Source organism: Sinocyclocheilus rhinocerous, unplaced genomic scaffold, assembly GCF_001515625.1.
Source record: "Sinocyclocheilus rhinocerous isolate Xijiao unplaced genomic scaffold, SAMN03320098_v1.1 scaffold429, whole genome shotgun sequence".
Lineage (NCBI taxonomy): Eukaryota > Metazoa > Chordata > Actinopteri > Cypriniformes > Cyprinidae > Sinocyclocheilus > Sinocyclocheilus rhinocerous.
Genome location: NW_015665829.1, coordinates 44810 through 68245, shown reverse-complemented (window position 1 = coordinate 68245; position 23436 = coordinate 44810). Strand labels below are relative to the sequence as shown.

The 23436-nt window shown below is 36.7% G+C and overlaps 1 protein-coding gene across 1 annotated transcript in view; it reads left to right on the top strand.

The window, feature by feature from the left end:
- LOC107731544 (atrial natriuretic peptide receptor 1-like) overlaps window positions 1-23436 on the top strand; it is a 97645-nt gene that overhangs the window by 68161 nt on the left and 6048 nt on the right. The window contains exons 6-16 of the mRNA XM_016542660.1: window positions 7587-7681; window positions 7791-7926; window positions 10023-10107; window positions 12423-12543; window positions 12651-12725; window positions 14256-14333; window positions 14526-14630; window positions 17841-17912; window positions 18301-18460; window positions 18534-18689; window positions 22927-23095. Coding sequence (XP_016398146.1) covers window positions 7587-7681; window positions 7791-7926; window positions 10023-10107; window positions 12423-12543; window positions 12651-12725; window positions 14256-14333; window positions 14526-14630; window positions 17841-17912; window positions 18301-18460; window positions 18534-18689; window positions 22927-23095 — 1252 coding nt within the window. The remainder of the gene's footprint in view (window positions 1-7586; window positions 7682-7790; window positions 7927-10022; window positions 10108-12422; window positions 12544-12650; window positions 12726-14255; window positions 14334-14525; window positions 14631-17840; window positions 17913-18300; window positions 18461-18533; window positions 18690-22926; window positions 23096-23436) is intronic.

The window sequence follows — 23436 nt, the reverse complement described above, 5'->3', positions numbered from 1 at the left end:
TGAAAAAAATGCAAGTGATTGCGCTGGCGTCTCTATGTCCTGCAAAGCGCGCTTCAGCTTCCACTCTCTGCGCAAACTATTGGATACAGCACACATTTATCTAGGTTTAACTTTTAAGCATTGTTATATGCTTGAACTGTTTTATATCTATAGATTTTATTTTAGTCAAGTCGTGATGATTTGAGAAGGCTAAATTGATCAAACATATGCTCACTGTCTGCCGCTGGCCGCTTGGTCGTTACTTTAAATGCGTAACGTTAATTAGGCTATGTGAGTACTGCTCATGTCTGAAAATAATATATGAAAAACAAAATTATTTTACATATAAACATTAAGCTATAGCATATATTTATTTAGTACATTTTTAAATTAATGTAAAAACTAAAATGAATTGTAAAACTGAAAGTATTTTTTTTAAATTGTGTTCAGCACGGTGGGCCGCATTTGAATTCGTGGCGGGCCGCATGCGGCCCGCGGGCCGCGGGTTGAGAACCACTGCTCTACGGTCTTTACAACAACCTGCCAAAATAAAAGTTTACTTTAACTTAAAGAAACAATGACAGAAATATACTGCAAATGTGCCGTAAGATGTACTTCTCAAAGTACCAATAAAAATAGCATTAATAGTTTATTAAACATTATGTTTGGAATATTATAAAATATCAAATTTTTCATCCATGTTTTAATTTAATCTGTTTGTCCAAAAAAAAAAACAATGAAAGGAATTGTTAAAAAATTCATTTAATGTCATTTTAAAAGATGAATTAAATTGTTAATATTTATGCATTCCTTTTATTACCAACATGTTTGATAATAATTTTATATTAAATCATAAAACACACATTCCAGAAGAACAGAACACAGCATTTCTGGGGGGGGAAATTAAAACACAATTCATATAGCTCTATTATTGTATACATTTTTAAATAAACATTTTATGAATTCATTTGATTATAAATCCTTTTTAATTATTAAAATTTAATAAAACCATTAAAACCAGACAAGGTGTTGCAACATAAAGTTTAAACTGTTTCCACTTTGACCCCTTTGGAAGCACAGCCTGTAATTACTGGACATATGTAGTATCATAAGCATTGCTTTCATTTCTTGATATCATTGCTTTCACAATTTTCACTTTCTTATTGCCACCTAGCAACCTTAATGTGGAGGGCAATGGGACACGTTACTTGCATTTAGAGCTGCATTTCCCATCATGCAGATCATGTGAAGGGACTAATGGGACATATTTTGGTCAGAGTGGGAAGAATATTGATTTAGAAATGTTTATGTTTTTTATATGTATTGATATGAGAAGACCCCACTTGGTCCATTCCCACGCCCAAGCAAAATATCTGAATATTCTATAACCCTCTTCCCATGATTCAGCAGTTGTCCGCAATCCCTCTGGTGGCAATATGAAGTTCTTGTGTCCTGTTATAGTAGGATTTTCATGCACCACATAATCCCACATGTTCAAACTTGCAAGCATGTGTTGTGTTTTTGATTACCAAGGGAACATCCTATTAAAAACATTTCATAAAGGGAAACACTTGGTGAAAAAGGTTTACTCTTTATGGTGAGTGTATTTATTTGCATGATCTTGCACCAAATACAGCCAAAAAAATGTGTTTTATTGGGAAAAGTCATAATTTGATTAAGTCCCAACATACTTAGATTCCACTTTGCAGGTTAATAGCATTAATGTGTTTAGTGTGAGTATTTATTGCATCCATTTACATTTTGATGTCAAAATTGATTATTTAGAAAAATGCAAATTCTGTTGTTGGATTTTCATAATGAGCTGAATTTTGAAAGTTTGCTCAGAATGTGCTCAGAAGTGTTATTTTTTTCTCATTGAGGGGTTTTTAAATAATATTTAATATTTTCTAAGTTTATTTTAATTTTAACGTTTTTTTTTTCTCAACAACAACAAAAATGACTTTGTATTATGGCAAAAAGGTTGCATGCATTTATTCAGCAACCACAATTGCAAACAATATCGTCAAAATGCATGTTTGGATTTATTAAGAGGTTCAGTTGCAGATTTAGAAGGAGCACAGACTGGCTGTATGACACTTTCATTTGAGCAGAATATCTCAATAGAGATGACAAAACTCCAGCTTACATGTTTGTTGATTTTTTTCATCAGTGCTTTTTTCTCAAATGCAGAAAGTGTACATACACGTATAGTTGCCAGGTTGGGATTAATTAAAACATTGGCAGAAAATGTAAGATAAAAGCTCTGAATGTGGGATTGAAACACTTGACATCAGGCAACCGCAAGTATAAAAGCTTATGGAGGCTTGTTGCCAGTTCAAGATCATGTGAATGTCAAATGAAAATGAAATGTTTTCAGGATAAATAACCAGCAGATATTACTGCAGATGGTTATGCTTAATTAATCGAGAGAAGCAGAAATTGTGATAAAATACGATTTATCATCCAGTTTGTGAAATTATTGTGCTGTATTTCCTACAAATTTTAATAACCATATTTTTTTACAGACATTTTTAATGATCATACATTTCTATTTAATTTATTTTGGCATTGCCACTTTTTTACCATAATCTCACATTTCGTCAGTTACATTGCATTTAGATTGTATACAAGTTTTCCTTTTTTAAATGAATGAACATTTACATTCATTCATTTAGCCTGCGCTCATTTTTTTCTGAAAGTAAGCTCCTTGTTTTTTTTAGAAACAACAAATCCCGCATATCATTTCCCTGTTACTTCCCTGCTGTAATTTGTAAATACCAAGCGAATTAGAGCTGAAATTTAAGGAAAAAGGCCATGCCAGTCACGGCAGCGTTGCTTTTTTCTCCCGTCACTTTGCGCAAGAGGGAGTCTGTCAAACTAATGCTAACGCTGATGTCTAATAACATAGTTATAACGTCATAAAAAGATGTTTTCCTCCGAAATCAGTCTAACTTAAAGGGGCTATTTCAAAGAGTAAACACTGTTGTAGGCTCAAGTAACCACTTTTCTCATTCATTCAATTTGATGCTGCAAAAGCAGGTATGCTCCGGCTCATATATTGAGGAGGGAGGGAACTATGTCCTCGATTGGAGAGACAAACACATCTGAGCATGCACACATGCACGTACCCCCACTTAACTCACATACACGCATGCACACACACACTCTATATTGGCAGCCTATTAGTGTGGCTCAAATAGAAACCGTACGGTGCCGTGACAGGGATGAAACTCTATGCTGCTGGCTGAACCTGGCTCTCCACTGGGACCACGGGAGCCCAAATCACCATTACTGCCGAGAACGATGTGCATTCATGACATCTGGTTTAAAAGAGTCTCTCTAGACAAAACGCTGTCTTTGAGTCTCTTTATTCAGCATTGATTTCTTATCGCAGTCTTGGCCGGTTCTGTCTTTGTGTTTTCCAAGCCGCTCCGTTTTTATCTCTATTCCATTAACACGTCTTGCTCATCTTCATTGTAGACTGTCTCTGTCTCACTTCCCACGGTGAGCAGTATTGATCAGTATCAACAAACCAAGGCAGTAAAATTAATTCTCCACCCTGCTGACACCGAAAGCGATACTCACCGGACTCATGACACACATTTCAACTTCATGAGTTTAAAGAGTCAGCAGCTCGACAAAATACATGTAGTCATTATGCATTCAAGCCCTTTCAAACCATTTTGACATGGAAATTAGAAAGTTTACCAGGGGAACGCCACATGGGGTAAAAGATTTCAGGAATAGCAACTCTCTAAAGACTCTTATAACTAGAATCAGACTGTTGTGAATCAGCCAAGTTCCACCACAAATTCAGTTATTTTTTATGTGCCTCTATAATTATTAAAGCAATAGTTCGTCCAAAAATGAAATGTAGTATATACTCATTCTCATGTTGTTCCAAAAATGCTGTATTTTTCCATGGGACACATTTTTTAAATACTATTCACATAGATCTTTCTTCCAAATCAGCTTCAGTGCTTATTAGGCATCAGTAACATCAAATGCCATAGGCTCTTGAGTGTCTCATAACTTAATGATGCCAAACCTGCACCATAGGTGACATTTAATTCAAAAACCTTGTAGTTTATGACATAATTTTCATTTAATTAAGCGTTTTTGTACCTGATAATGGTAAAAAAAAAAATTTTATTGTGAATGTTTTGTCTGAAAATAACAGTGTTCAACAATTAAAATAAATAAAGTGCACACTCTAAGAAAAGTCTGTAAAAATATGCCATAATGTACCATGTTAATATGAAGGAAAGATATCATTTTTATAAAGAATATATCTCTTTGGATTTGAGACTTTAGTCTTTGCAACTTTACAGATCTTCTTTATGCACCAAGAGCTTGTAACACTCCAAAGAGAAAGGAAAAATTGAAATCGCATCATATGACCCCTTTAACAGAAATTGTACAGATAATTTTCTGCCAAGACATTATCTGTTTTTCTACGTATTTTTCCATACATATTTTGTTTGCTTGGGCTGCACAGTAGGACTGACTGATAGACACATGGGACCAAATTCTGCGGTCAGGAGTTATTTTATTAATATTCCATATAAAACACATTTCTGAGTTCTCTGCTTCTATGACCTGGCAGTAACAGGATCAACATTAAGCAGGACCATGCAAGAACAGATTCATTATATGCAGGGACATCCATACTCAGTAAAATCTGAAATGCATGAGAAATGAAACTCGCAGTAGAGGAAAATCAGTCTGTGCAGATCTCTATATTGCCGTGAAAACTAAAACTGTCTAAGTGAGAGCTCATTTTCAATGCATTTTCAGCATACTGCGAAATATCATCATATGTTGTTTGTGTACTTTTTTTTGTGTGCTTTTTTTTGCATTTTAATTGACAGATTATTTTAATACAACTTTTAAATGGTTTTAAGTCATCTTGCGGCCCCCTTGCAAGCTTGCTGAGTTGTTCCAGTTGAAAACCACTAACCTAGAGCTATAAATCACATAACACCACCCTGGCAACCACACAGAAACCCGTCGCATTGTGATGGTGAGTTTTGCATGGCTCATGCCATATTTAGGGATTTTATTGAATCAATGTCCTGTGGTGGCATAGAGTGTCTGAGTGTTGTATATGGTGCAAGACAGCAGACCTGTGTTCATAATCAGAGGGGCTGTTGGGAAGAGCTTGAGGTGGTAGACCATAGCAGATGGACCAAACACATCAAAGAACATTCAGTGGCCAGTTTATTTTATACACACACACACACACACTTCTAATTTGCTTTTTTTTCTGAGGAGAAAAACATTCCACCCAAAAAGACCTCTAGATCTAATGCTAAAAGCTGCCATTTTCTGACAAGTGACTAAAATCCCACAATACTGACAGAATTCTGAGTTTACATCCCACAATTCTGTCTTTTTTTACTTAGAATTCTGAGTTTACATCTTGCAACTCTAATTTTTTTATTATGAATTTTGATTTTACATCCTCAGAAATCTGAGATTACAGTACATCTCGCAATTCTGATTTTTTTACTCAGAATTCTGAGTTTAAATCCCACATTTCTAATTTTTTTATTATGAATTTTGAGTTTACATCCTCAGAATTCTGAGATTACAGTAAATCTCGCAATTCTGATTTTTTTCCCTCAAAATTCTGAGATTACAGTACATCTCGTAATTTTATCTTTTTTCACAGAATTCTGAATTTACATCTTGATTCTAAATTTTTTATTCAGAATTTTGAGTTTACATCTCGCAATTCTGATTTTTTTACTTAGAATTCTGAGTTTATATCTCACAGTTCCTACTTTTTCTCTGCATGTGTATTTGGTCTGGTCAGGTGTCTAAAAATTTGGGGAAAATAGTCAGAATTGTGCGATGGAAACTCACAATTTTGAGATGTAAACTCTCAATTCTGAGAAACAAAGTCTGAATTGTAAGAAAAAAGCCATTTGTTGGGGGGGGGAGGGGGGATATACTGTGGGTGTACTGTGGAATATAAGCCAAGATAAATTGGCCATGGCTTGTTAAATCACAGCCTATTGAATGTCTCTGCATGGGACAGCAGAGCTCAGGTGTGCTAGGCTCAGTGCCAGGCGTCAGAAAAGCACAGTCTGTTTGCCATTAATGTGGAGTGCCGGGAAAGAATCACATTGCTGGCAAAAAGCGTAGTGTGCTTGCTCAGTGCTTACTGCATCAATGATGGGAAAATCTACTGGATAAATGAGGTGTGATTATCTTTTAGCCTCGTTTCCCCTGTGTGGTTTGGCCAAGACTTTATTTTCCTACAGGTGCTGTGCATCTGCTGCTGACTGCGTTAGCCTTGTGTTCATCCATCAATGATATTTAAACTGTTACATGATGAATGATTAATGAAGTGCCAGTGCAAATTAAGGCCAAACGCTCAATACAACCCATGTGAAAATGTGGTGTACTTAATTGTTTGCAATGTACACGTAAAAGTATATTTAAAAAAAAATTGCAGATAATAGAATATTAATTAAATGAAAGGCCACTTAAGTGTAAGTGTAGTTTACTTTCATAGCTATGTTTCTTAACACACTTAGAGCCAGTCCACACGGAGACGCGTTTAGCTGTATACGTAAAAAATTTTGTATCGTATCAGCGTTTCGTCCAGACGGATCCGGCGTTTTGGGAGCCTGAAACCTCCGTTTTTAGTGTATCTCTGTGGCAGAATTACAGCGCCACTTACTGGTCTGGCATGTATACTACATCGTTTTGAGTCGGTTTCAGTGGTTTCGTGTGTACGCAGATATTTCTTGAGACGACGCCGTGTTTATGGAATTTTTTTTTAGAACGAGGGGAAAAAAAGATGGCTCTGGCTTTGTGTGGATGTGGCCTTAAAAACTGCACTTTGTAATAATGTAAAAATGTAACTAATGAGTTAATTAGTTAACATCAGGAATGACTAATGAAAACAATCAGAAGAAACAAACAAGAAACTAGGTCAAATGATAGGCAGACAGACAGACAAAGCATACATGTTACAATTGTATTGTAATGTGTTATTTATTACATTTAAGTTAATATATTTTAAATGTACTAATTTGCAATTTCATCATTACAAATGAGCAATTACAAATATATTTAAATACCTGTCATGGAAGTTTCATATATATATTACAGTATATATTTTAGTTTTTCATAAATGCTTGTCAATACATTCAGCAGTACATCTTAACCATATTTCAAAGGCAAGAGAAGTATTTATGAAATTTCATATAAAGATGTACTTAAGTCCTACTGTAGTGGGTCAAAACAAGCATCAAGTGTCTGAAAACATTACATTTAGTTCCCACTTAAGTATATTATTTTAAAGTACATTATTTCTGTAAATACATTGATAATATTTGGAGTAGAAACAATTTAAAAGAAACTGCAAATAACACACTGAATTAAAAGTGGGATTTTGAAGAAAGCTTACACAAAAAAAATAATTTTTTACAGTATACCTTTTTTTAAAAGTATGCAGAAGGATACTTCTTTTTCCCAAGGGAACGTTTTACTGCCGAAATGACACTTCATTTTGGGAGTCTGCAATGCACAGCCTGACACATCGGCTTTTTTAATGAACATCTGATCTAATGTTTGTTTTCTAATCTTCAAAGGGGTTACTGGACTCGTTCAACTGGATGAGAATGGCGATCGCGAGATTGACTTTGCTCTATGGGACATGACCGACACGACTACAGGAGTTTATCAGGTACAGAGGCCTTCATCTGATCATATACTGTATATACCTCTTCACATTTAAAATACATTACTGGCTAAACCCATCTCACCGCTGCTGAAATGATGGCTGTATGTCCTAGATTGTGTCCGTGTATAATGGCAGTCAGAAGCGGATGATTCCGGAGCCAGGGATGAAGGTGTACTGGCTGAAGGGAAGTCCGCCTCCAGATATCCCACTGTGTGGCTTCAAAAATGACAACCCTGCTTGCCTGGCAAGTGAGTGTAGCCCTATATAACTCATATTATAATAGACCTGTATGAAAAGACACCAGACTCCACTATACTCAGCCAAAATCATCTTCCCAGACATATCTTCCCACGTAATAAAATAAATTAGACTCAAATCAATAGTTCGTGTCCTTGCATTTATAAGTAGTCTTTCAATAAGCAAAACAATATACAGTCAGCCAATTCATTTTAGTTTTATTTTAATGCTGTTGGCATATATTTTGTGACAATGACTGGCTGACATTATTCTTCACTTATGAATATTTTTCAGAATATATTAAGTGTACATTTGCATACATTATATATAGAAGTATAAAGTGTTGAATAACTTTTCTCATTATAATTCAGTGTATTGTTTTAAAGTACAATCTGTACTTTATGAAATGAAGATTGTAGTGACCAGTTAATATATGCAAAAATACGTATGTGTAAGCAAGATAAAACACTTGATTAGTTAGTTAATGATTAACGTAATAATTAAATCAAGGCATGTTTCTTGTTGTTTTAATGTAGTTCTGTAATGTTTCTTAATTAAATTTAGGTTAATAACAGATCCAAAAAAAATTGCACACAGCAGTTGATCAATATTGTGAGAGCATGTGAGAAACTCATCACCTGAAAATGATCCTCAAAGAATGAAAAGACATATTCAAAATGGGTTATTCCTGTTATGCAGAACCATTTTAACTTTTAAAAACTAATATGCTTGTGTTTACATGTCTTTCTGTACACCAGGCAGACTGAAATATGCTCTGTTAAAGGAACACTCCACTATTTTTGAAAATAGGCTCATTTTCCAACTCCCCTTGAGTTAGACAGTTGAGTTTGACCGTTTTCGAATCCATTCAGCCGATCTCCAGGTCTGGCGCCGTCGTTCTTGGTACACGATGTAACTACAGAAGAGTCCAGTTTTAAATAGGAAAAATATAGAAACTCTTTGGTCTTTTTTGAGCGAGATGCTAACGGTCTAATCAGATTCAATTATCTATGCTAAGCTACAGCTAAAAGTGCTTCCGCCAGACCCGGAGATCGGCTGAATGGATTCGAAAACGGTAAAACTCAACTGTTTGACTCTAGGGGAGTTGGAAAATGAGCCTATTTTCAAAAATAGTGGAGTGTTCCTTTAAAGCTCTGGCACATCAGATTAATTAGAACTTGATTAATTATACAATATTAAGAAAATTAACAGGAGAGAAATTAAGAGCTAAAGTAAACCATTGGCTTACACAGGGCTGTCAGCTTGAAGTAAATGTTGTAGTAAATTAGCTAACTATACCAAATTCCAAAGAGAAAGGAAAACTTGAAATTGCATCATATGACCCCTTTAAAGATTGAAGGAGGAAACTAGCTAATAGCACAAAACATAACAGAATTCATCAAATCTAATATTTAATACTTCTGGGATTTTGTCCCTTCCTCAAAGATGATAGCATTGATGAACGATTAAAAAGGAATGAAATTGACCCTTCACTATCCAGAGACGTAATCCAAAATACAGGCAACAGGTCAAAACACAGGAAAGCAATCCAAACAAGCAACAAGGCAGGAAACTCAGGCAAGACCAGGGATAATGCTCAGAATCACAGAATAACAAAGTGGCTTTACCGTCACTGTCTTTACTGTCATTTAATTTGTTCTTGCTGAATAAAAGTATTAATCTTTAAAAAAAAAAAAAAAAAAGTGTACTGACCCCAACCTTTTGGTATCTTGCATTAGAGATATTGCGTTAAAAATGCTAATATCATCTTCAATATGAATGTAAGGACACGCATGATGAAAACATGAAAATGTACTGCATATATACAGTAGTAGGAATGACCCATCTGATTAAATTTAGTCCTTTGTCATGAAAAATTGGCGTATTTTGCACTCATCGTGCATTTGGGGTTTTGTCGGTTTCATGAAGTTCTCTTTGAAGCAGATTTCAAACACTGACATCTGTGGCAGAGAAATAAAAAGAAGAGGTCAGAATAAAATAATATGTATGAAATGATTTCAGCAGGTCTGATTATCTTACTGCTGTCTGTGTGATCTCTCATGAAATTCAGATGTGTGGAGATTGTGTTCTTGGTTTTGTTCCTCAGAGACGGTCACCATGCACCAGATGATCTCCATAGTGGTGTGCTTCATTTTTATCATCATCGTAACCGTCACAGTCTTCATATACAGGTCAGTTGAAACCCGTGCAGATAAACACAATGTCTATACTGAGAGCGAGCGACAAAACTAGAGCGCTTTAATCAAACTTTGATTATTAGACATGATGTAACACTACATGTCAGGTGTGCAAATATCGAGCTTTGGGCGATCTGGGTCTGATATTATATCTCTCTGTCTGTCTGTCTTTCTTTCTGCTTTTCTCCTCCTCTATCTGTTCCTGATTTTTAATTAGGGAACTTACTGCCAGACCACGACAGAGAAAGATATAGCACCTCAGTCTACGTCTCCATGACTTCATCACTTTCACTACCATATGTGACCATGTATCCAATGACAATGAAATGCATATGATTTCTATTAAGTTCATGCCAAGAATTGCAGCCAATGGTGGTTGTGCTTTATTAAAAAGTCAAATTTTGAGCTGTTCTCCAAATATGATGTAGATTCTATAACAGTAAATTTATTTTTATTTAATTGCAATTATTTTTCATAATACTTGCATGAGATTATAAAAGAGCTATTTTAAAATTTCATTAAAAACTGTTTTTTTTTAATGTGTTACACATATTTCTTTTTACATTTAGTAGTACTTTCAGAGTTTTCGTAGCTAGCACTTCTAATATGATGCTACCAGTTCAGAGTGATGACCTGCATATGCTGCCATCATATAAATTGCTCAGTTATAAAAAAAAATTATTACACATTATGATGCATTATTACTGGTGGAGAGCCCCATTCAGCTTACACCTAGCTGTGCTTTAGGTAAATATTAAAAGTTAGTTTCACGTTTTACCCAATTTTATCTATTTTATCTGATGGGCTAACAGAAAATGATCAAGAACTCCGCAAAGCCAGTAAATGATATTCAGTGAGGCAGGATATCAAGAGATTTAATTATGATTCCTAACCTAGGACATATGGTAGTGACTAACAGTAGAAATAACAACTGTGTGTTATTGTCATTCTGAAGCATAATCCAAAGACACAGATGGTATATCAATCAAGTAGATTATGTCATCCCTTCAGATATCTCTCACTCACATTAAAGTTGAACAACAGGCTCTCATGGCAATTTGTAACCATTTTACACATTTTGGAGAATTGGTGGCTAATTGGTATGAATTTGTATACAGTCTCATTTGTACGTTTCATATGATCTGCTTGTTCCCCACTGACGGTTTAGGGGTGGGATTTCATGCTTTTATTCTAATCGTATACTTTTGTTCATAAGAAATCGTCATCTTGTAAAGTAGTTATGTTATTCTGTGAGATGGGGTTGAGTTGGAGAGCCCTTCTTTAGACTGTCATATATCTGTGCACCGATGATCTTCTTTTTCTGTGACGAATAGCAAATTCTCCAACAGGTTGCTCTGGCAGATGCTGTTGCTCAGTTTCAAATGACAAAAAGTCCAACTGCAATGTACACATTTCCTATATAGAAAATTATATATGTTTTAATAAGTTGCCTTGTTATTAAAAAGTCCCTGAGATGTCTTGACATGGGAGACACATGGAGATTGCATAAAATTTAGTTTCTGCCACAAAACTCCAGGTTTAATTTCACGAATTAATATTAAAGTAAAAAATTTTTTTAAGTTATATTTATTGGTAAATGTCTTTAAAATATATTGAAATTATTCAAATTCTATTTTTTAAAGGGGCATTTTGTATAATAAGTGCTCAACATGTAACACGACTGACAAAAGAGGCATTCTCTCAATGGAAAATTATATTCATTTTTAATATTCTCCAGGTATTTAGCGTGGCCTTGTGTGAAATGAGAATGAAAATTAGTGAATTAGATCAATTAATTAATATACCATGGTAAGTTGCACACGTTGATTGATGAATTACATTTTTAGATAGAAACCGCACAGCAATTGTAGAGTAATCCAACTATGTACGGAAAATAAGATTGTTTGTTTTGCTCTGTACTATTTGCATGCCTCAGTCATTATTTGATAATCGTGCAAATGCTAATAATAAAACTTTTTTAAGTTCTTTTCCTCTGAAGGATATTTTATCTGGTATTACATGTGCCAGTTGAAAGCTGTTACAGAAATTAATTATTAAGCAACATTGTTACCTAAATTCAGTACACTGTATCCCAGTGCTGACAGTGACACACATATTGATTGTCATATTTAACATTTGTGCCACATAAATGTTGTTCTCTTTCACATTTGTTTGTCTTTATAACAATTTTTCATCTGATGTTTTTCCCAGTTGCATCCCATCTCTCATTGTCCCTCTCCTCTGCTTATTTATCCTCTTCTTTCTTTCTCCCTCGGTCTCTTTCTCTGTCCGTCACTCGGCGGCATCAGGAAGCTGAAGCTGGAGAATGAGTTGACCGCTCAGCTGTGGCGTGTGCACTGGGAGGACATCCAGTGGAGTAACATGGAGAAGGTGCTGCGCAGAGCCTGCAGCAAACTCACCATGTCATTGGTGAGGGGAAACACACACACACACACACACACACACACTGTCATTTCCAATAGTTCCCTATAGTTTGAGTAAACCTGCTCATGTCTTATTCATCCTTCCACACACAGAGAGGCTCTAACTACGGCTCACTGCTGACTATGGAGGGAAACTTCCAGATCTATGCCAAGACTGGCTATTACAAGGTATTAAAGGTTTGGTGGTGAGGGATGGATGGGCCCTGGCCGGCAAATCTTGTTGGCTAATAACTGTTCCCTATGTTTCCTTCCTCAAGGGGGCGCTTGACAGCCCCTCCACTCCACTTTGAATCTCAGGATGTTTTTTGTCTTTTATTGGAGACGTTTTTAAGTAAAATTGTAGTTGCCACTTCATTAGCCTTGTTAAAAAGAAGCGTGTTAAATTTTTTACTTCATCAGAATGGTACGAAACTTGCTATGTGAACACACACACACACACAAAATTATTCACACTTGTGACCGCTTTGGAAATGAATGTGAAACCAATTTCATCCAGTGGAAACAATTGGTACTGCGCTCAAAAGCTTACTGAGAGCTCATTTTTAAGATATCAACCTCAAATTTGGAACACAACTTGTTTAGATTTATGGCTTTGATTTTTATGCAGGTTTAGAGTAAAACAAGTTTTGGAAAATATCTATTTCATATCAAATTTAGAAATAGTGTTTTTGTGCATTTTTCATAATAATAAATGTAAATATATAACTTTCACTTTTTTTCACTTCGACAATAATCGGCCAGGTGTCTTCTTTAAAAAGAGACCAAACTTGAGTCTGACTTAAGCATTAAAGATTTATGACAGTTTAGGTCATTTCATTTTAAAGTCTTTGCTCAAAAAGTGATATAACATGTAATTAGTGGTATAATATATTTTAAATGTACCAAATTGCAACTTCGGCACTACAAATGTGTAATTACAAATATATATTTAAATATATGGCATACAAGTTTCAGTAGAAATTAAATAATATTTTAGTTTAACAAAAATGTTTGTCGGTGAATTCGGCAATGCACTTTAACCATATTTCAAAGACAATAGAAGTAATTATGAAAATACATATAAAGATGTACTTAAGTCCCGCTTAACTGGGTCAAAAAGCACTCTAAAGTTCAACTAATTGCTTTTGATATAAACTAAAATTGTACTTCTTTTTCACAAGGGTTGAACTGAAAATAGAGTCAAAACAGTACGTTATTATTTAGATTCATTCTGACCAATTAGAGAAAATATCTGGTCTACTAAGCCCCGCCCACTTCCATATCTGTTTTGTATTAATTACCATTCTGCCCTTTCGTTTTATTTCTGTGGGTTGTGTGATTCTGCTGCAGGCAATGTGCCGTTTTGCATGTAAATAAATTACATATCCTGCCTAGCAGCAGAAGTGTCAAATAGTGGAAGGGTTCATCTTTAGATCTCCCACAATACCATTGGCGTGCCCTGGCTAATGGACCCATTCTTAATCGGATGTAGTTCCTCTCCAATTAAGCAGAACCCCTGAGGATGAGCGCTATTCATGTCCACATGTCATCATTTCCCCCATTAATTAGGATGGTGCTTAATTAACACATTATGTTGCACTTTTTCTTCTCTTAAATGGTGGGGCATTTATTTATTTTTTTATCCGCCCTCCAGCTCTTTGCCAAGCCCACGATAGCAATCAGGCTGAAACTAATGTGCGTTGATGCCTCTTTTTCCAGGGAAACATAACAGCCATTAAGTATGTCAACAAGAAACGCATCGAGCTCACCAGGAGAGTGCTGTTTGAACTCAAGCATGTAAGTGTGTGTCCGTGCCATTTTGTGCTTTTTGCCAGGTGCCTTAATTAACTTTATATGATGTCCTGGGAGATATTAATAGCCAGGGACTGATGGAAAAGAGAGACTAAACAGCTCTCTCTCTTTGTCCTCTCCTCCTCATGCTGTTCTCCCTCCTCTTTTCCCTTATGCTCTTTTCTGCTCCTATTATAGATGCGTGATGTACAGAATGAACACCTGACACGCTTTATCGGCGCTTGTATCGACCCACCCAACATCTGTATCCTTACTGAGTACTGTCCTCGTGGAAGCTTGCAGGTGAAAACTCACGCACACCACTGCTCTCAGTTACTGCACCTGCATGGATGTATTAATAGACGGCTTGTGTTTATGCCACCCTTTTTGTTTCACCAAGCAGGGCTTAACAATAAGGATTCAAATTTTGATTTACCTTGCCAACATTTTCACTGCATGCACAAACAAACTAATAAATAAATACAGAAGATTAAGTATGAAATAATTATTTAAACTTTTTTTTGTTTGTTTGTTTTTTAAATGTATAAAAACATAAATGCTCACAAATGCGAAATGTCGCAGCTAAAAACGCGTTATTATTTAAACTTTTTTTTGTTTGTTTGTTTTTTAAATGTATAAAAACATAAATGCTCACAAATGCGAAAATAATCTTTACCACTTGCTTCTTCTACCGTCTTAGGGGCTGTTCACATGTCGCGGCTAAAAACGCGTTGAAAACGCTAGGCGCACCGCTTTCTGCTTTTTTCCAAAGCGTTCGGGCGCTTGCGCTCCGGAGGCGTCTGCCGTTGCTAAGCAACCATGACCTGCGCTCTAGACACGGAAGTTTCAGCAAAGGATAAATGGATTTGCAGCACAGTCACATGACCCGCTTGCGGCATTCTGAAAAGTTGAAATGTGTTTATCTCGATGTGGCGCGGACGCGCCTGGAAAAAATGAGCGCGTCGCACTGCATGCGCGTCACTTCCATTATGAGCGCGCCTGCCGCGCGTCTACATTTGAAATAACGAACTTGAGCGCGCAAAAGACGCGATATGTGAACGGCCCCTTAGACAACATTTTAAGACATAATTCTGAAGCCTTCTAGGATATCTTCTTCTAAAGCAGCACTGCATCTTTGTATCTTTGAGATACATTCATGTATCTTTCACACATAAGGCAAACCCAAAATGCAGTGTGATTAGCTCAGTGGAGTGTTATTTATATGCTAGTATTTAGTAATATTTTCAATTAGCTATTCATTTTATATTTTCATTTTTTCAATTCATTTTAATTTATTTTAATGGGGACATCAGATTAAATTTTCACTTATTTGAGCTTTTTATGCATTTAGTTTTCTGGCGTGTCTGTCGGCTCAGAAAATCTGAAAAGAAAACACGCAGCCAGTAATGTTATGGGCTGTCTGAGTCTAAACTGTCATCCAGTGAGATGTTTCAATTTGCAGCTGGTTTCTACATAGATAGCTAGCTATTTGAATAAGACCACCTCTGAACCATAAACGGAGTCCAAGGCATCAATTCATGTGTCTTGTGTCGACACGCCCCACGGAAGAGAGGGGTGGGGTAAGCAGTAGCTTATTAGCATTTAAAGAGACATGCACCGAAACAAGCCACTGTGAACAGAGCTGTTTTTGACAAGGTAAAAAGGGTATTGTTTTACACGACCATTGAGGAATTTTAACCAAAGTATGTTGCAGACATTTCATGAAGACCCTAAAGAATCATACCAACTTGTGGAAAATGGGCATCCGATGTCCCCTTTAAATTTTAGTAACTTTGTTATGCTTTATATATATATATAAAATATATATATATAAAATATAAATATATATAAAATATTTAGTTTTAGTTTTTAGTATAAAAAATAAATAGCATAATAAACAAAGGATAATTTAGCATGATAGATAAATAAATAGATAGATTCAGTCACTTTAGGAGACTGCCTTATGGTGTGTTCAAGTCATGTTGAAAATATCTTATTTACAAGTTGAAGTACATGAACGTTACCATAAAGGCAAGGGTGTAAAAAATGGGGGAAAATGTTTTCGATTTGAATCCCATTTCCTGCATGTACATACATTTAGGGACTATGGTGATACAAAATCCAGGAAATAATTAAGTTGATTAATGATCAGTTCTGCCAAAAAGTATAGTAGGCTACTAAACTATGTATAAGAAAAATGTCTTACTTTCTTTGTTTAATAGGGGCCGATCGCCAAGACTTGAGAGAATCATTTTATAAAGTCGAAAATGTTCACCATTAATGTTTTGAATAATGTTTAAATAATGTGAGACTGAATTTCCACTGTTAAACAAACTTTTATTTCAAACTAACCGCTGTACCTGAAAATATAAAATAAATCACTCGTTGCACAGGACAGAATGTTCTACATCAGTGGTTCCCAGACATTTTAGAGTGGAGTACCCCCTGAGGCATTTCTGCGTACCCCATCTCTTCCACTTAGACTGCACCTTTTCCATTAAAGGACAATATTTGCCCCCTAAATTGACTTTCCAATGCATTTTTTATCTTTACCGCCAGTAGGTGGCGGATCCAGTGAGATGTTTCAATTTGCAGCTGGTTTCTACATAGATAGCTAGCTATTTGAATAAGACCACCTCTGAACCATAAACGGAGTCCAAGGCATCAATTCATGTGTCTTGTGTCGACACGCCCCACGGAAGAGAGGGGTGGGGTAAGCAGTAGCTTATTAGCATTTAAAGAGACATGCACCGAAACAAGCCACTGTGAACAGAGCTGTTTTTGACAAGGTAAAAAGGGTATTGTTTTACACGACCATTGAGGAATTTTAACCAAAGTATGTTGCAGACATTTCATGAAGACCCTAAAGAATCATACCAACTTGTGGAAAATGGGCATCCGATGTCCCCTTTAAATTTTAGTAACTTTGTTATGCTTTATATATATATATAAAATATATATATATAAAATATAAATATCCACTGTTCTACATTAAATATTTAGCTAACAACAGTCTGTTACCTAGCAACAGTATATGTTAAAGTTAGCTCAGTCAACATAGGCTAACATTAACAGGTGTAGACGGAAAATATGATTATTTGACCTGAGCTAATTTACTGAATCAGCCAACTCACATCTCCTTTTTCTTTCTTTCTTTCTTTCTTTCTTTTCATCCATGATGACATTAAAGTCATCTGTTGCTGCTTCTGGCGTTTCATCGCTAACTGAACCGCGATACCTGCTCATTAGAACTTTCAGTGAGCTATATTTATAGTGTGCACGCGACGTTCCTGGACAGTGGGCTTAGAGTTGTCTCTGCACATTCAACAAGGATAAGAAGTATTTTAACAAGAAAATTACACACTTAAGCTATAAACTATGAAAATATAATAACACATAACTGACAGGATGATGTGAGAGAATATAATTAATTCCCATCAACTCTTCTCTCCACACGGACTTTCCTCATGAGCCACGTGTGTGTGTGTGTGTGTGTGTGTGTGTGACCTGTAGGACCTCATGGAGAGTGAAGGAATCACGCTGGACTGGATGTTTCGCTATTCTCTGATCAATGACATTGTTAAGGTGAGTGTTTCACATCAGAGACTCTTCTGCTCTTAATCTCAGGAGGGGAAGGAAAGGGAAAGATATCTTGCTGTTTTAATGATGCTTGTCAAAGAACACTAAAATATAAATTTTTTACTGCAGCAAACTGCTTTGCATTTTTTAAAATATAGTTCTCAGTTAAATTGAGGCTTGCTCATGAGTAACATTTTATTGGGGTGGTTTTGAGACGTGTGTTATTTGTAATGGTTTATGAGGATGTCAATTCCCTGACGGGCGAATTATGACTCCAGAAAGCATACTGCAGTTGAAAAAGAATCTTTAATTAATATTTTCGTGGTTCGGTGTTGGTAAATACGATGGATGCTGTCAGATGTCTTTGTAAGACTGTCATCTTTTCACCACTCAGGGAATGGTGTTCCTCCACAACAGCGTCATTGTCTCCCACGGCAACCTGAAGTCTTCCAACTGCGTGGTGGACAGCCGCTTCGTGCTGAAGATCGCTGATTACGGCCTGGAAAGTTTCCGCAAGGAGAACAACTTGGAGGACATGCACGCTCTCTATGCACGTGAGTACCGTGGCAACGTATAGATACAAATTGCATGCGTGTGAAGATGTAACACCGATCTTTGCGTTCACAGGCAAGTTGTGGACAGCCCCCGAGCTTCTGCGTGCCGACAACCCACCTGTGTGTGGGACACAAAAAGGTGACGTCTACAGCTTTGGCATCATCCTGCAGGAACTCGCCCTGCTGAAGGGCGTCTTCTACCTGGAAGGCCCCTGTCTCAGCCCTAAAGGTCAGAGGTCACACACAGTACTGTGAAGGTGTAATCAATGGTATTTTTTTGTCCAGATCTACTAATTTATTCAAAACTGCATAAAAAATGCAATTCATACATACAATGTTGTGAATACAGCTCTTTGGTGATGAACATGTTTTTCATTTTGGAATTAAAATTCATTTAGATTTTTTGGAAGCCATAATGTAAAAAAATATTAACTGTCCTGATATTATATTGAAGAAAAGCCTCATGTCATGTGCTGCGACTCCCCAAAAGTTGAATAAAATTAATGAATAATATGCAAAAAATAATCATAAAAAATAAATAAATAAATACACAGAAAACATGGAGGCAGACACTTTCTAAAATGCTCACTTGCCTTGGTTTTTTCCATAACACCTTCACATGGGGAAGTCGTGGCCTAACGGTTAGATAGTCGGACTCATAACCCAAAGGTTGTGGGTTCGAGTCTCGTACCGGCAGGGATTGTAGGTGGGGGAGTGAATGTACAGCGCTCTCTCCCACCTTCAATACCACGACTGAGGTGCCCTTGAGCAAGGCACCGAACCCCCAACTGCTCCCCGGGCGCCGCAGCATAAATGGCTGCCCACTGCTCCGGGTGTGTGTTCACGGTGTGTGTGTGTGTTCACTGCTGTGTGTGTGCACTTTGGATGGGTAAATGCAGAGCACTAATTCCGAGTATGGGTCACCATACTTGGCCACATGTCATGTCACATCACATGCACTGTCAAACAAACGGCCCCTGAAGACAACAAAAGTTAGTGACGTGTTCGGCAGGCGCCCTCTTATTCCTCCGGGCACCCGCCTGTGATGTCATGGGCTACGTGAGCCAATGGGATTGGAGTTGTTTCACACGTGCTTCAGACACCAGTCATGCTGGCGTCAGTCCCCATAGTGTCCGCTAGAGGATGCAGCGCGAGTTCCCTCTCGGGGAACCATGGTTACATGCGTTACCCAAAACGTTAGTTGCCAATGCCACATTTCTAAATTTTGTTTAAGTTTAAATATTGTTTAAGTTTATATATGTTTTATCTGATAATTATAATTTATTTCAGCATTATTTCAGTTACCAATTAAATAAGTTGCCAATATCAATTAAACTAATTTTAACTTCATTTTAATAGATTTTTTTATTTTTTATTTCATTGTATTTAACGATAACAACACTGAAATCATCATGAAGAATACAGTTCTATATTTTTAAAGTTATTTTTTTTAACACTCTCAGGGAACAAAAACACATACAAAACTGTCACTGTGGTGGTGGTGGTTTTTAAAGAAGTACTAATATGTACCATTTAGGGCTAAATAAGGTACAATGATGTACGTTTTAGCTTTTGAGTCTTAATGTACTGCCCCAGTGACTGCTTTGTACTTGTTTTTTTTTCTCAGAGTGTATTGTGGATAGTCTTATTTATCACCAAGTGCTGGGTTTGATGTGACTGATGTCATTGGTACTTGCTTGTTTAATAGCGAATTGCAATAGAAAACAAGAGAAATTGTCATATTTGGGTGAACATTCCCTTTTAGTAACAATCTCTGAAAAGCATCACTTGCTGTTTGATCCCTAGAGAACCATGAAAAATTTAATTTCACACTTTCAAGAGAAGTTTTTATTTGTGAACATGAATATTTCAGCATTACGCTCTCATGAGAATGGTTAACTCATTATGCAGGTGAGAGTGCTTTCTCGTTTAGCGCTTTGATGTGAATCAAAACAACATTAAATAAAATGTGTTAATAAGATACAGATTATGCAGTGAATTACACTGGTGGCAGGGGGTACTTTTCCATGTCATTTGTCCTTTCCATGTCACCTGTGTTTACATTCACCTCACCTCTCTCTTGCCCACTTGCTTTGTAAGCGAGATGAAAACAGTTTAATTTGTCAAAGCATTAGTAACAGTGGCCTAAATAATCTTTGCACACTTAAATTGTCATTGCATTAGATAACAAAATATCAAACCAAGTGGCATTTATTTTGAAGTAAGATATCACCAGCACACTTTAAAAGCTAAAGATTTCACTTCAAGAAATTTTCTAGGTTTTAACTAAAACACCAGTCGATTAAAGGAATAGTTCACCCAAAAAAAGAACATTTACTCACCCTCAGGCCATCTAAATGTAGCAGTTTGTTTCTAAGGAGTTTGTTTCTACATCAGAACAGATTTGGAGAAATTTAGCATTCCATCACTTGCTCATCAATGGATCCTCTGCAGTGAATGGGTGCCGTCAGAATGAGAGTCCAAACAGCAGATAAAAGCATCTCAAGAGTCCACAGCACAACTCCAGTCCATCAATTAATGTCTTGTGAAATGAAAAGCCGCGTGTTTGTAAGAAACAAATCCATCATTAAAGGGGTGGTGAATCAGCTATTTTCGAAGGCTTGATTGTGTTTATGAGGTGCACTGTGCAGAACCGAGCAGAACCTGTACAAGCACGGCTCTTACAGGACGTTTCGGAATGGTATGTTTTTTTGTTTGTAGTTTTCACATACTTTGTAGATACGTTGCTATTTGTAAATGCTACTGCTGTTTATGTTAGCTTTTGATATACGGTTTTATCCTCATTAAAGCTTTAGTACAGCAGAATACATGATTGTGTTGTAGCATTTTTGTAGAGTAATTATTTAATTTATAACAGTAAGTAACACTCTACTACAACAACTCTTCCTCTTCTCTAAAGCAGCCCAACATGGCCTCACCCCCTTTGTTGCATGTTCCCGAGGCAGGGTTTGTGATGTCACCAATCCAGGAAGAAGCTCGTTGTAGTCCCTACCAGCCATGTGTTGTAGGCCTTAAAAAGCAAATTCTGTCAAATAAAATATCTCCCTTTGCATTGAACTTTGAGCGTCATAGCGTCATACAGATGTTGTTTATGCTCAAACAGCAACATTACACACTAACTAAAGTTAAAAAAGTGAAACCATAATCAAGGACCCCTTTAAGACATTAAACCATTGACTGGAGTGGTGTGGATTATTGTGATGTTTTTATCAGCTGTTTGGATTCTCATTCTGACGGCACCCATTCACTGCAGAGGATCCACTGGTGAAAAAAAATCTGTTCAGATGAAGAAACAAACTCGTCTACCTCTTGGATGGCCTGAGTGTCAGTACATTTTCATCAAGTTTTCATTTTTAGATGAACTGTTCCTTTTAGAGTCGTTGTAAAAACGGCTCAGACAAATGAAGCTTCTGAGAAAAGTTCAAGCAGCATTTGTACAAATGACAATTGCCTTGATAAATGTTTTATTTACTGCAATGACATTCAGAAAGTTTTAAGTGTTCAAATGCTTTTTGGCCAATATATATTATACACACACTCACACAAATACATACAATAGAAGATCGGTTGTAAATTCTGCTGCATATAAACGTTTAGAAGTATTTTTTGTTTGTGCAAAGTGTCCTGGTCACTTTCAGCTGTTACACAGTAACTGTCTCTGTTGCTTTCTTTGTTTTGTGTGCTTTGGGTTGGAAAATCTATATTCTGTTATGTTCTGTGTCTAATATTTACATTCTATCAGTGTCATTATTGCTTATATGGAGACATGGATACAAACACACACTCAGCGATGTCACCCGTCCTCATAAACGGATCACCACACACATAACAGCGGCTTCATTAAGCAGAGACAACAGAACATGAGTGAGGTGTCTGGAGCAGAGCCAGCTCACCACGAGAACAAAGGGAGTCAAAGACAGCAATGAGAGAATGCCAGAGACACTGCCATTAACAGTCAGATAGATAGATAGATAGATAGATAGATAGATAGATAGTGTGTATATCAGCACCTTTACAGCAGCTTTGAATGCAGCTCATCCAATCATATTGTGATCATATGTTCATGTTGTGGGTGAAGATATAGGCAATATATGTATTCCCGAGTGCAGTGAGATGTGGAGTGGGACAGGAAGGTCGTGACAGCATTGTGTCATCATCACTCCTGTTGATTGCTGTGAAGACATTTGTGAAGTCCGAGGTCTTCTCAAAACCTGTGAATGACACTTTCATGTCTTTTACTCTTTTTTTTCTCACACATTTGCTCTCTTTCGATCTCTCACACCAGTAGGGAGTCCGATCGCACTCTCTGTTTTTCTGTGAAATTTGCTATGCTAACTCTATGTGCTAATCTGTGTATGTTATTTCCTGCGTGATCTGGAGAATGTTTCATTGCATGTTTGTTCGTCTTTCTTATTCTCCATTGCTGTGTGTAATTTGTGGTTCAGAGATCATAGAGCGTGTGGCGGAGGGCCGCTGGCCGTACCTGCGTCCGCTGCTGTGTCCTCAGAGCCACAGCGATGAGTTGGGACAGCTGATGCAGCGCTGCTGGTCAGAGGACGTCAACGAGAGGCCCGACTTCAACCAGATTAAAGTACTGCTCCGCAAGAATAACCGGTACCTGACACACAAATCAGCTCATACACAAGAGCTCAAAGGACTTGACACACTGACAGATAACAGATTTTTTTTACATCGAGATTTTAAGATGAAATTTGGTTACACTTTAAGGTCCAATTCTCATTATTAACTAATTATTACCTACGACTTTTGCCTCAATAAACTGCTAATTTGCTGCTTATTAAGAGTAAGGTAGATGTTGTTAGGTATGGGGTAGGATTAAAGGATGTAAAATATGGTTATAGGTACTAATAAACAGCTAATATTCTAGCAGTTAGATTAATAGTTAGAATTGGTCCTTACAATAAAGTGTTACCTGAAATTTATATGCATAATGT